The following is a 13,627-nucleotide window of genomic DNA, read 5'->3' as shown; positions in this document are numbered from 1 at the left end:
ACGTTGTCTGCATACATTTCAAACAACTTTTCGACAAACCGGACAAAGGTCATGCAAACACGATGGATTTTCATATGAACCGGACGAGATTCATGCACTCATGCCAAATTTTAACTACATTTCAAACATTTAGAAGAAAAAACCCGACCCTAAACCTATCCTACGGTGGCGGCCGGCCGTCGTCCACTTCCTTTCTATTCCGCGTCGGCGACCACCTCCTCCATCTGCCGTCTCCGTGAACGGTGACGGTAAGACCCTTGAAGTGAAGGTGTAGTCTCCAGCAAGGAAGAGTAGAACACGGGAGACGGACCGGCCCGCATGAGACACAAGGCCCCGCCGCCTCCCGTGCCCAACTCATCCTCGGAGGAGTCTGCAACCTGTCCGTCACCAGCGGACGTGAGGTCCATGATCAAAATGGTGGCGCTGGCGCTGGTGTCGTCCAACCGGGTCGTCCGATAGTTCGTCGGGGGCGCGTAAGAGGCGCAACTGGCGTTGTTCGTGTTCGTGATCACCTGCACCCGCGCCACCGCGGCCCGCGGCGGCCGCTTCTTGGCGAGCGGCGGCTTGTGCGTGAACAACGTCGTAGATCGCACGCTGCTCCACGACAAAGTTGGTGTTTCCCGCGGCAATGATCGCCACGGCCTCCTCATTCGCGCACTCGCCGTCAATCTGGTCGTCCACTAGTCGATGCTGCTCTAGGAGGAACAGGATGAACCGTTGTTTCAGCTTCGCCTGCTGGAACTCCGACATAGGCGTCGACGTAGGCTGCTCCTCCGTCATGGCGGCGTTGTAATGTGCATGCGCCTGCTCTATGATGAAAGCTGCATGCATAGGCGTGGGCTCCGGTGCGGTGTCGTCGGAGCCCGTATCTATCTTGGGGTCATCGTCGTCGAAGACCTCGGGCAAGTTGTCCGGCATGTCGGCCTCGATCCGCCTGGCACGTTGACTCTGCCAAGCGGTGACAAGGGTGACCATCTTGTGCTTCATCTCCGTCGAAGGACTATCCCACATAGCATTGCCGCCTGTAGTCATGGTGGATGTGGTGCAAGGGAGGAGGCTGTGGAGCGGCTTCTATTATGGTGTGGATTAAACCGGGTGTGGCCGCCTTTAGAAGAGAATTCCGATGAGGCCGGGCGTCCGGGTGCGTCAAATGCGCGGCGCGGGAGTTGGTTTCTCGGCCGGAGAGCTTGCTTATGCCGGCATACGGACGGGTGGGGCATTGAACGGGCGTGGTAGATATCCATCCCTTTCCGTCCATAACGCGTCTCCGCCATTGAACATGCTTGGACATCGGGGACACATCTGCTCTGTTACCGGCTTCAATGGGGAGCAGACGCTCTACAGTGACATGAATGCGGGTTACTAGCGCTGGGTGGAAACATGCGCGGACGAGGGAGGTGGTGGATGGGTCACGGTGATGAGAAGCGGGTGTGGCTTTTGTCCGGACGTCTGTAAAGCTCATCCATGTTTGTCTCTGGTTTATGGGAGAAAGTGCATTTGGACCATGTTACGGACCGATGCAAAATAGCGTTGGATGATACAATACGTCTAGACCGCATGATCCAACAGTTGCGGACGGTTCAAGGATCAGCATTGGAAATGTCCTAACCCCCCATATTACTTTTCAAGATGCCTGCATTGCTAAGTGAAGACTCAAGAGCGACGACTTGAGTTGAGACAAGTGACTGCTCGGCATGGCCGGTCGACTCACGTCTCCTAGAAAACGATTGCACTGAGCCACATGTGGTGTGCAGACACTGCAGCCATTTTTCGCAGCAGGGAAGATAGCACCGTTCCATGCATTTCAATTTCAGTTGGTAGACGTCGACGTCCAACTCACTACATGCCTCCCAGAATTTTCCTCGCCCCATCTCGGAAGCTCTGATAAGGGGGGAAAAGCTCGCTTCACCGGGCTACCTACCATTCACAAATCCCAAGCACCATGGCCAAGGACAAAGAGACCGGCGAGCGGTCCCTCTGCGCCGCTGGCGATACGAGAGCCATGCTTCTTCTCTTGGTCGCCCAGCTACTGCTCCTGCTCCTCGTCCCTGCCGGTCGTTGCCTCGCGGCCACCGGCCTCAGCGGCGATGACGGTCAGCAGTTCGTCTACAACGGCTTCACGGGCGCGAACCTGACGCTCGACGGCGCGAGCACAGTTATGCCTAACGGCCTCCTCATGCTGACCGACTACACCAGAAAGGTGAAAGGCCACGCCGTCCACCCGTTCCCGCTGCCGTTCCGCACCGCGTCGAACGACACCGGCACTGTGCGGCCTTTCTCCACCACCTTCGTCTTCGCCATCTCCAGTCAATACGACGACGTGAGCAGCGACGGCATCGCCTTCTTCCTGGCCGCGTCCAGGGAAGTGTTCTCCACTGCGTCGCCAGGCCAGTTCCTGGGCCTCCTCAACGAAGGCAATATTGGCAACCGGAGCGCCCGCATCTTCGCGGTGGAGCTAGACACCTTCAAAGATTACGAGCTCCGCGACATCAACGACAACCATGTCGGCGTCGACGTTGATAGCCTGGTGTCGATCGACTCCGCCAACGCCGGGTACTATGATGACGGCATCGGGATGTTCCAGAACCTAAGCCTAATAAGCGGGAACCCCATGCAGGTGTGGGTGGACTACGACGGCAGGGCCACCGAGATCACCGTGACCATGGCTCCGTTGGGCGTGGCCAGGCCCAAGAGGCCCCTCCTGCGGACCACCGTCGACCTCTCGGGTGTGGTACAGAACACGGCATACGTCGGGTTCTCTTCGGCAACGAGCTTCTTTTACACACGACACTTCGTCCTCGGCTGGAGCTTCGCGTTTGATGCGCCAGCCCCTGCACTTAACATCTCAATGTTGCCGGCCTTGCCATCGACCCCGACCTACACGACACTGCAGTCCATCGTATTGTCAATGATGATCGTTCTTGTCTTAGCATTGGTGGCGCTGGTAAGCATCCTAATCTACATATGTGTAAGACGACAGCGTCTCAAGTACTCTGAGGTGCGTGAGGACTGGGAGGCCCCCTTTGGCTCGAACCGGTTTTCTTACAAGGACTTGTTTCATGCGACCAAAGGGTTCAGTGACAAGAACCTACTTGGGAGAGGAGGTTTTGGAAGTGTCTATAAGGGTGTGCTTCGCAAGACTGACATGGAGGTCGCCGTGAAGAGGATGTCACATGATTCAAGGCAAGGAGTAAGGGAGTTCATTGCCGAGGTGGCGAGTATTGGTCGTCTTCGACACCGAAATATCACACAATTATTGGGCTACTGCAGGCGCAAGGGGGAGCTTCTCCTGGTATATGACTACATGAAAAATGGTAGTCTTGACAAGTACCTACACACAAGAAATGGCCCAACTCTATGTTGGTCCCAAAGGTATACCATCATCAAAGGTGTGGCATCAAGCTTGTTATATCTACATGAGGATTGGGAGCAGGTCGTCATCCACAGAGATGTAAAGGCAAGCAATGTGCTCTTGGATGGTAAGATGAATGGAAGGTTGGGCGATTTTGGTCTTGCAAGGATATACGACCACGAAACCGCCGCTGAAACCACCCATGTGGCTGGCACCATGGGATATCTTGCGCCAGAACTCTCGCGTGCCGGGACACCAACACCATTCTCCGATGTATATGCATTTGGTGTGTTTCTCCTAGAGGTCACGTGTGGACGAAGGCCAATCTTCATCGATGAGCAAAACAACCGGGTATTGTTGGTCGAGTGGGTGCTTCAGCACCACCACAATGGTTCCATCCTCGACACAGTAGATCCTCGACTCGGAGGTGAATTCAACGCGGATGAGGTAACCATCGTGCTCAAATTGGGTTTGTTGTGCACGTACCCATCGCCCAATGCACGACCTATCATGCGAAAGGTCATGCAATACCTTGACCATAGTCAGCCGCCTCCTGATTTATCACCGACCTATATAAGCTACATCATGATGACCCAAATGCAAAATGAAGGGTTTGATTCACACGACATGGCATGTTCCCAGCCTGCAATGAGTGTTGCCACTTTGTCGGGTGAGTCTTCAGCGACAATTTTACGAGAGGGAAGGTGAAGCGTGTATGTAATTGACCCCCCCCCCCCCCCCCAACTCCCCTCTCCCTTTCCCTTTCTCCCTCTCGGTTGATTTGATGAAAGAAGTGAGGGGTTGTATTAAGAGGCTATGCTCTGTTGTTCAACTGCTACGTCCCGTGTGTCGGAACTGGCCGACTTCCATTTTTTGTATGTGGCCAATCAATGTATGTATAAGTACAAGTCGTTAAGAAAGATTTCATGTATAGGTTTGAAGGTTGGAGTGCACAAGTACTCTGACAAGTCATTGATCAGCTTGATGACATCTTCCTGTGTCCATCTCAGCATAGTTGTTCCCTCAGCATAGTCATTAAGAAAGATTTCATGTATAATGAATCGGTAACAACAGATTACGTGCCCAGGAATAGCTTGATTGAAGTTCAAGAGTATGCATGTACATGCATGCTTCAATTGGATCGTGGTGTGAACTAACAGTGAGAGGATGACTAGATTGTTCTCGTGATCGAGGATCAGGACACTGGGTGTGGGCCTACCTGATGTTTGTCCGGTGATATGCTTTGTTGAACATGTAGCATTTGTTGTGTTGTTGCCTTGAGGAATTGGATGTTGCCATTTGAATGCTTGGAATCACGAGTCATGGGCAAGTTAAGCTCATTTTCCACGCAAAACTTTACCATGGCAAATTGGCAATATTCTTTGTGTCATTTCAGCTTATCTTCATCACAAAACTTTACCACTGCCGAACAATCCCCCCCCCCCCCCCCCCCCCAGGATTTCAATACAAACTATATATAGATTTATATAGGTATATTTTAGAGTGTAAATTCACACACTTTGCTTCGTACGTAGTCCGTAGTAAAATCTCTAAAAAAAGCTAATATTTGTAAACACACGGAGTAAGATTCATGGTACGCACTGGCTGTTTCGGCGTAAAGAATGCACCTACGGTGAGTGTACGGTTTCATGGGCGAGCTACGCAACGTGCGGTACAAAACCGCAACGCCCTACATGAGCACCCTCGCACCACACGGGCATGTGCAGTGCGGTAGTACAATTTGCTCCTATGCCGTGCGCGATCACCGGCTCGTAGGTGCCCGTCTCTTTCGTACAGACCCGCCGATGTGGGTCCACATGCAGACGGCAAGATCCTCTCGATCTTGTCAGGTTGAGTCAATGGCTACTACGTGTCAAGCGTACACGCGCCATTGCGCGTCATGAGCCAGCCATTTGAGCACAGCATCAATCGTCAAGCACCTGCGCGCAATTCATGGAGCAGAGTGCTGCGCAGCTTCTGATGCCACTGTCAAGGCACAAGGTCACCACCGGGCACCGGCGGCAACGAGTTCAGCCGCACGGAGCTGCACGAGGCCGCTGTCCTCGAGTGCGCCGCCATGGCCGGCTTCCTCGGGATCATCCGCCAGCTCGCGGACCTCGCAGAGTACGTTCTCCTGTCTCTCCCTCCGTACGTTCTGTACGTGTGTGCTACTGTCTGAAACTCAACTAGCTCTCTCATCTTCTTCAGCCTCGCCGCGGAGGTGTTCCACGTCCTGCACGACCAGGCCACGGCCGCGTCCGCACGGGCTGCCGTTCGTCGAGGAAGGTCTCCACCGTCGTGAGAACGAACTGCCCTGCTTCTTGTGCAGCAGGACGTCGCCGTTGCTTCGAACAATGGTACGTACTATATGAAAATTCAGTTTTGTCGTCAGACATGCAGGTGCATATATACACACACACGCTTGTACATACTCGGTGAGAAGTTCTGTGTCGCGTCGCAGTCCACCGCAGCTATCCATACTTGACAAGTACAGCGTCGTCATGATTTGCGATTCAGCACAGCTCAAGAATGATCCTCCAATTTTTTTAATCTATATATAATTAGTAAAAAAACACATATCTTGCAACAAACATGCGCATACCTTGCAACGAACTAGTACTCCCTCCGTCCCAAAATAAATGTGTCTAAAGCTTTAAAGTTAGTACTAAGCTTGAGGGAGTACACCAGTTTTTTTTTTTTTTTTTTGAAACGGAGGCAATAGATTTGCCTGTTCAATTAAATAAGGAAGAGTAGAGTTTAGAGTTTTACAACGCACTCACAAATAAGCGGGATACAATTACTCGTACAATATGATGTTCCCTAGCTTTCTTGCGCCAGCAGTAACCCAAAGTTTAGCATCTTCTAAAATGTTGGTTAAGAGGACCGGCGATGGTGCGCTTTTTCGACGGAATACGCGGGCGTTTCTCTCATTCCAAATGGTCCAAGAAATGAGCATGGTGAGGGAAGCCATTGCGTGGTGGTGAGGGTTGCGGTCGTCTATTTTTTTTTTTTTGCCCCCACTTAGTGACGGTTGCTTCTAACTGCCAATCGGAGGTGTCCATGTGCGTGAGCCCAAGTTCTCGATGATTGATCTCCAGAGCCTAAGAGTGTAGCGACACTTGACAAAGAGGTGTATCCCCGTTTCTTGTTCTCTTTGTCAAAGCGGCAAGGGCCACAGTTTGGCCAATCACGCTTCTCCAAACGATCGGCAGTCCAAATCCTATCTTGCAAAGCCAACCAAGCAAAGAATTTAACCTTTGGAGGTGCCCAAGCCTTCCACACAAGTTTGCACGGGCGTTGCGGCTTCGTTGGCTATGGTACGAATGGAAGGAGCCCCGCAGATTATGGGTTGGCTCTGGCAACCCCTGCAGTGAAGAGGACCTCCAGTTCTTCTATGCATCTACGACTATCACTGTCGGCGACGGTGCCAAAACACCTTTCTGGGACTCCCCATGGCTCCTGGGCCCAAGCCCAAGGACATTGCACCACTAATCTATGAGGCATCGAAGAGAAAGAATTGGAAGGTGTGTGAGACTCTAAAGGGGAACACTTGGATCCTCAAGATCAAGCATGACACCGCCATCTCCGTCAACCACATTTCGGAATTCATTAACCTTTGGATGCTTGTGCATGACTTCCATCTTGATGAGCAAGCCGAAGACAGCATCATTTAAAAGCATGCGAACAATGGGATCCGCACGGCGAGCACCGCCTACAAAGCGCAATTTTTAGGCCTGGCGCTGTCCCCCATGGTACACCAGAAATTCACTGTGCAGGCAACATTTCCAAGCCTGCTCCTCCCAGGACAGGAGCTCACAAATGCTCCAGGTAACTGTTTCTATCTTCTCCATTTCTCGTTTTTCCCTTTCAGTGTTTTAGCGTTCAGTGTTCATTCAGAATCTCCTGCAGATTCAGAACAGACACATTCTCTGATAATAAGGATTCCTCTCGGCTGCGCTCCGACAACTTAAATATCGACACATCATCCGAAGAATAAGGCATCAAGTGCACGGATTTCGCAACCAGGATTCGTCAGAAGATGAAGCATCAGAAGCGCGCATGTTGCCTTCAGCTGATTCGCCAAAAACATCAAACACCAGACTGCCATGCTCTGCTGTGCCGGTGAACAAGAGAAGCAGTGACCTCACTGAGAGGACCAGTTCGTTTGGGGCATGGCTCTCTCCAGGTGCAGCCTGTACCCATGCGTGTGGCATCACACAAAACAATGCTGATGGCCGAGGAAGCTTTCTGCCAGGAACAGGAAGCACGGTGACCCGTTGACCAAATCCTTCCGGAACATGGCTAGGAAGCTACTGCTTGAGAACGAATCACCACAGAATTTCAGTACCAGCAAACTAGTGAATTCTGAAGACGTGCCAGATCCAGATGAAGTTGCATTTTCTAGCAAAAGCACCAAGGAGACTTAACAAGAGGTGAGCAATGTTTTACCGGATCTATTTGGTGCGTCTTCTTCGACCAAAACTGTAAATTTACTGCTTTGACCACTTTTTTTTTGGATCTGCTAGAGATGCTCTTTCAGCCACACTTAGGTAGATAGTCTTCTGTCACACGCAAAAAGCGTGTGCGCTCGCGTGGACTTTGGACGCTTGCCGCGATGCCCGGTGCCTCCTCTTTAAAAAAAAAATCAAACAAAAGTTGAAAGTATTAGAAACATCGTGCAAATTGTTGATTGGTCCCGTAGTTTCTATGGATGGAAATCATGTCGACGTTAATTGTACAAGTGGTTCTTTTTCAAAAAAAAATGTACAAGTGGTTAAAAAAAATCCATGCGTACCTCTGAAGGTTGGAGTATGCTGTATGCAAGTACTCTGACGACAACCTGTAATTGTGTCCATCAAATGATCGGTAACAACATATCACATGTTTATGAATAGCACGATTGAAGGTTAAGCTCGTGCATTACGCTGTAGGATGCAAATTTCAAACCTTTAAGGTACCCTCGCACACTCCTTAGTTCAACGAAATGAACTCGGACAATAAAGTTACCTCTGAAAAGCATTTAGATCACTATTTAGGCTCTCCCATTGTTTCCTCTACATTAGTTCCTTTCAAACATAGCCGCCTCCTCCTCCCAACCCTAGCCGCCCCTCCTCCTCACCGCCCTCCCCTCCTTCCTCCCTCGCCGCCGCCTGAGGCAGCGGTTGGGCAAGCCCGGGGCGCCAAGGATGCTAGCGGCGGGGCCTCGGTTGCCCTGCTCCTGTGTGGGGAACACCAGATCTGGAGCTGCGGCTCCATTGGCAAGGCACGACCGGCTAACAACCGTGCGGGTGGTGGATCCGGTGTCCCGGCCGCGCGGGCGGCGGGATCCGGTGGTCGTTGGCGGCCGGCGGCGGCTTCTGCGGCGGTCGGTGTGCGCGATCTGGCGCATCCCTTCCTCCCCTGTGCGCCGTGCGGGCCAGCCTGGTCGGGCCGCGCTTCCTCTTGGTCGTCGGTTCTATACAGGAGGTGCTGCTTGTGGCGGAGATCTAGTTTGGGCGAAATCCCTGGCCGGCCATGACCGGCCACGCCGACGGTGACGCCTGAGGGCGCCGTTTCCCTCCTTGGAGGCGTCGGTATGGACTGATCCTCACTTCACCTTCCCCTAGGTTTCCCAGGCGAAATCCCTAACTCTGTTGGGCGGCGGCGGTGCTCACGGCGTCGTTCCCTTCTTGAAGGCGACGCTTTGGGAACCTTGGGGTTGGGTGGCGCTTGTGGATGGTGGGCGACGGCGGTGGTGCGGCCCTTTCCTAGCATGGATTTATGTCTGATCCTTGGAGATGGAGTCGCGTAGATGGAGGTCGTCGGCTGGCGTCGTGGTGGCGTCAATGGCGGAGGACCTGCGAAGGCTCGCGTAGGTGAGGTCGTCGTTTGGCGTCGTGGTGGCATCGATGGCGGAGGACCTGTCAAGGTTGTCAGCTCAATCTGCTCTGAAGATGGACCAGTGAAAGATGACGGCGACGACACATGTGAGTGCGTCAGACCGGTATGAGCCCCGAACCCGGCAGATGGCTTGGTCGAGGCCTCCGGCTTTAGATGTTAGTCTTAGGTGAGAGGTATGGGTATGTGGCCTAGCTTGCACCCCGTCAACATTTGGATAGAAGTAGCGGCAGATGCTGCCAAGATGGCGGATTCAGGCATATTGTTGTTATACTTTGTAAGATCCTCAAGAATAATCAATAAAATAGTCGTATGCATCTCCCAGATGCAGAGGCCAAGGGTCATTCTTCTTTTCGAAATTTGCAAGCCATGGCACCAAGGCCGACGAGAATGCCGATATTACAAGAAAAATTCTAGTAGTGCCTTTGTTGACTTCTTCGCCTCGAGGTTCGAAAGCCAAGGAAGCTTTCTGCCAGGAACAGGAAGCACGGTGACCCGTTAGACCAAATCCTTTCGGAACATGGCTAGGAAGCTACTGCTTGAGAATGAGTCACAACAGAATTTCAGTACCAGCAAACTAGTGAATTCTGAAGACGTGCCAGATCCAGATGAAGTTGCATTTTCTAGCAAAAGCACCAAGGAGACTCAAGAAGAGGTGAACGATGTTTTATGGCATCTATTAGGTGCATCTTCTTAGACCAAGACTGTAAATTTACTGCTTTGATCACTTCTTTTTGGATGAGTTAATTGCAAAAAACCATCACATTTGAGGCATCAATTGCAGAAAATCATCTAATCCCTAATCATGTGCAAAATTCACCGTGTTTCTGGTAAACCTTTTGCAGAAAACACTGATCGGGTGTTTTGACCCGTTTGATCACTTTATGACAAGTAGGGCCAGACTGTAAGAAGATGAATGGGCAAACAAAATTACAAACACCCCCTGAATCTGAAAATAAAAAGCAATCAACCCCCTGATCCCAGGAGGCAACCGCACCCACCCGACCACGTCCATGCCGGCCCCACCGGCTCCCGTCGCCGCCGCCGGAAGACCACCGCCAACCGGGCGGACGTGGAGACGAGGAGGAGATGGATAGGAGTGAGACGGCGAGCGCGGCGTGCGCGTCCCGAGCGCTTCGCGGTGGCCGACGGCGACCGCAAGCAGGTCGGCGCATCCCCGACACAGCACCATGGCCTCCTGCTCGGCACACCCATGACACGGCGCCACAGCCATTCCCGGTGAGGGTGGAGCAAGGAGGAGATGGACAGGATTGAGTTGGCGTGCGCGTCCCCGAGCACGTCTCGTTCGTGGACGGCGACCGCGAGCAGTCGGCGCGCCCGTGTCACAGTGGCACGACCTTGTGCTCGTCCTCCTGGTGGGCGCGCCCGCGACATAACACCATGGCCTCCTGCTCAGTGTGCCCGCGATACAACACCACGGGCATTCCCGGCGAGGGTGGAGACGACTACGGCCTGGCCCTGCCGTCCCGGCGGTGCCAGAGATGGCTATGGCTGCGGCGGAGAACTAGGAGGAGATGGTGGTCGACAGTGCAGAGCCATGGCGTTCCTACGGGGACGATGTGGGAGAGAGAGGCAGGGCGAGGAGATCACGACGGCGGCGTGCTTGTCGGCGGCGGCGACATCGCCGGAGTGGCGTCGGGGGTCGGCCAGTTCGGGTTCACTCAATCCGATGGGATCGAGGCAGCGGGCTCTGCCGGGCATGGTCCAGGGGGCTGATTGTTTTTTTTTAATCTACTAAGGGTCTGTGTGTGATTATTTTGCCAAGTCAGCTCCTTGCAGTCCGGTCCCATGTGTCAGAAAGTCATTAAATGGGCTAAATCACCTGATCAGTGCATTTTGCAAAAAGTTTACTAGAAACGTGGTGATTTTTGCACAAAATTAAGGACCAGGTGGTTTTCTGCTATCGATGTCCCAAATGTGATGGGTTTTTGCAATTAACTCTTTTTGGATCCGTTAGAGATGCGCGTACCGCCACACTTAGGTAGATAGTCTTTTGTCACACGCAAAAAGCGCGGCGCTCCCGTGGACTTTGGACGCTTGCCGTGCTGCCCGGTGCCTCCCTTTTTTTTTCTTTTTTTTCAAATAAAAGTTGAAAGTATTAGAAACATCGTGCAAATTGTTTGATTGGTCCCGTAATTTCTATGGATGGAAATCATGTCGACGTTGATTGTACAAGTGGTTAAAAAAAATCCATGCGTACCTCTGAAGGTTGAAGTATGCTGTATAAAAGTACTCTGACAACAACCTGTAATTGTGTCCACCAAATGATCGGTAACAACATATCGCGTGTTTATGAGTAGATCGATTGAAGGTTAAAATCATGCATTACACTGTAGGATGCAAATTTCAAACCTTTAAGGTACCCTCGCACACTCCTTAGTTCAACGAAATAAACTCGGACAATAAAGTTACCTCTAAAGATGCGCCTGATCTCCAGAAGGTCGTGTTGGACTGTATAAATACTCTCTCTGTAAAGAAATACAAAAGCATTTAGATCACTATTTTAGTGATCCAAACGCTCTTATATTTCTTTACGGAGGGAGTAATAAATAAATTAATAAAATAATTTTCCTCGAACACAGTTGCTATCAGTCAGGGTACATAAGCGATCTGGGACTGCATCATGTGAAATTAGTATACTTTGGACAAAAATCACCACAATAGACCATGCAGCTAATAACAACTCGTTTCAGAAACACGAAGTGGAGCCATGGCGGTCGAGGCAGGCGTGCAACCGCGGCTGGCTCTCCGGGAGTGATGGGTGGGACCCTTAGGCTCGCTTTGATGTGCTCGACAAGCACATCTTGCCGCACATCAAGCGGTGCCGTGGCGACGAGCACGAAGTGGTGTCCGGAGAAGAAGGTGTGGTCTGCCACCTTACCGCCGCCAAGGGGGAGCACACCCTCGATCGCCACCGCGCTTCCCATGACGGCAATGCAGTTTTATCTCGGCATCGACGAGCGACCGTCAATTTATGGTTAAATTTCTAGCGCGGGGTATGTATTTCCTATGTATGCAGTGTGGTGGGATGATGAACAATTTTACTGCCAAGTTGTTTTAGAAATTTGAAGCACCGATTTACAGGATCTATTATGTCATTGATATACCTCAAATGATTTTTACGGTATCGAATTTTAGCGGATCTGCTAGAGATGCTCTAAGCAATCGGGTACTGCATCACATGAAATTAGTATACTTGGGCAAAACTCACTCCAATAGACAGTGCAGCTAATAACAACTCGTTTTAGAAGTTTCGCAAATAGAGGTCCGGCTTCGGGCTGCTGGCAGCCGCGCTGGTTCCTCTCCGTCGCCGGCGTGCGGCGGTGGTGTGGTTCGGCCGATGGCGGTCCGGTGACCTGGTGGTGGTGGCCGGCGGTGCGCGTGGTGGTGGTGCTTCCATTTGGCGGCTCTCTGTGCGGGGAGGCAGGGGAGCGGCTTGCACAGGGGCGGCGGCATCGACGGCGTGCCGGCTGCAGCGCGAAGGCGGGAACTTTAAAGGCCTCGGAGACCCCGGCCGGGCCTGTGCGGCCACGGGGCTGGTATATTCCTGGTATTGCGTCCGATTAGCTACCGACGGTGGAGGTGGGGCCCTCCCGCGTGCCGACGGTGCTGCTGCCCTAGTCCCGACTCCTCTTCTTCTTTGTGCGGACCATGCTTCACTGTACCGTGGTGAGACGGCGTGGGAAGCTTCGTGTTCGGGTTGGCGCAGGGTGAGGGTCTGTTTGGTGGCGAGCTCTGGAGTGCCTGGGAGAAATCCATGTTGGCTTGGCCGACACCGACACAGTGGCGCTTGTGGGTACCGCCGAACCTTCCTGGAGGGCGTCGAGGCTACCCTTCCTCTCTCCTCACAGCGTACCGGGGGAAACCCTTGGCAGCAGTGTCGTCATCGTCGCGTCCCTTCTTGGAGGTGTTGATTGGTACCGGTGCTTCGAAGGCTCGGAGCTTGGTGGGCGATCTCCGGTGGGTGCAGCGGCCACGAGACTTTCTTCATTTTTTGTCGATCCGCCGTTGGTGGCATTTGTTTCTCTTGTATTTTCTCTTTCTTTTCTTTTGGACGTGACTGCTGCTTTCGCCCCAGCACCTATCGTTGGATGTATCAGTTGGTTGCTTTGTATACAAAGCGGGGGGAAATCCTTGTTCGGTAAGGATCCAACCTGAAGACACATGAACGTAGATGAACTACGAATAAATCCGATCAAATCACCAAGGACGGATTCGTCGGAGACACGCCTCGAGACGCCCACCGACGATGCTAGACACACCATCGAAACGGGGGCTAGGGGGGAGATCATTATTTCATCTTCAGGGGGTCGTCGTCGTCCCGCCTTCCTGACCAGAACGCAAACCCTAAAAACTATGAAAAAAACATATAAAAGT

The 13,627-nt window shown here is 52.3% G+C and overlaps 1 protein-coding gene across 1 annotated transcript; it reads left to right on the top strand.

Annotated features, from left to right (window-relative positions):
* The first annotated feature begins 1,897 nt into the window (after positions 1-1,897).
* Positions 1,898-4,374, top strand: LOC123043565 (L-type lectin-domain containing receptor kinase SIT2-like). The gene has a single exon (XM_044466052.1). It carries the CDS (start codon positions 1,943-1,945, stop codon positions 4,058-4,060), a length of 2,118 nt encoding a protein of 705 aa, XP_044321987.1. The 5' UTR covers positions 1,898-1,942; the 3' UTR covers positions 4,061-4,374.
* The last annotated feature ends 9,253 nt before the right edge of the window (positions 4,375-13,627 follow it).

This window comes from Triticum aestivum, chromosome 2B, assembly GCF_018294505.1.
Source record: "Triticum aestivum cultivar Chinese Spring chromosome 2B, IWGSC CS RefSeq v2.1, whole genome shotgun sequence".
NCBI classification, from domain to species: domain Eukaryota; kingdom Viridiplantae; phylum Streptophyta; class Magnoliopsida; order Poales; family Poaceae; genus Triticum; species Triticum aestivum.
This window is presented reverse-complemented; position numbering and strand designations above follow the sequence as displayed.

Coding starts and splice junctions, on each gene's coding strand:
- LOC123043565 (XM_044466052.1), top strand. CDS start 1,943: ATGGCCAAGGACAAAGAGACCGGCGAGCGGTCCCTCTGCGCCGCTGGC.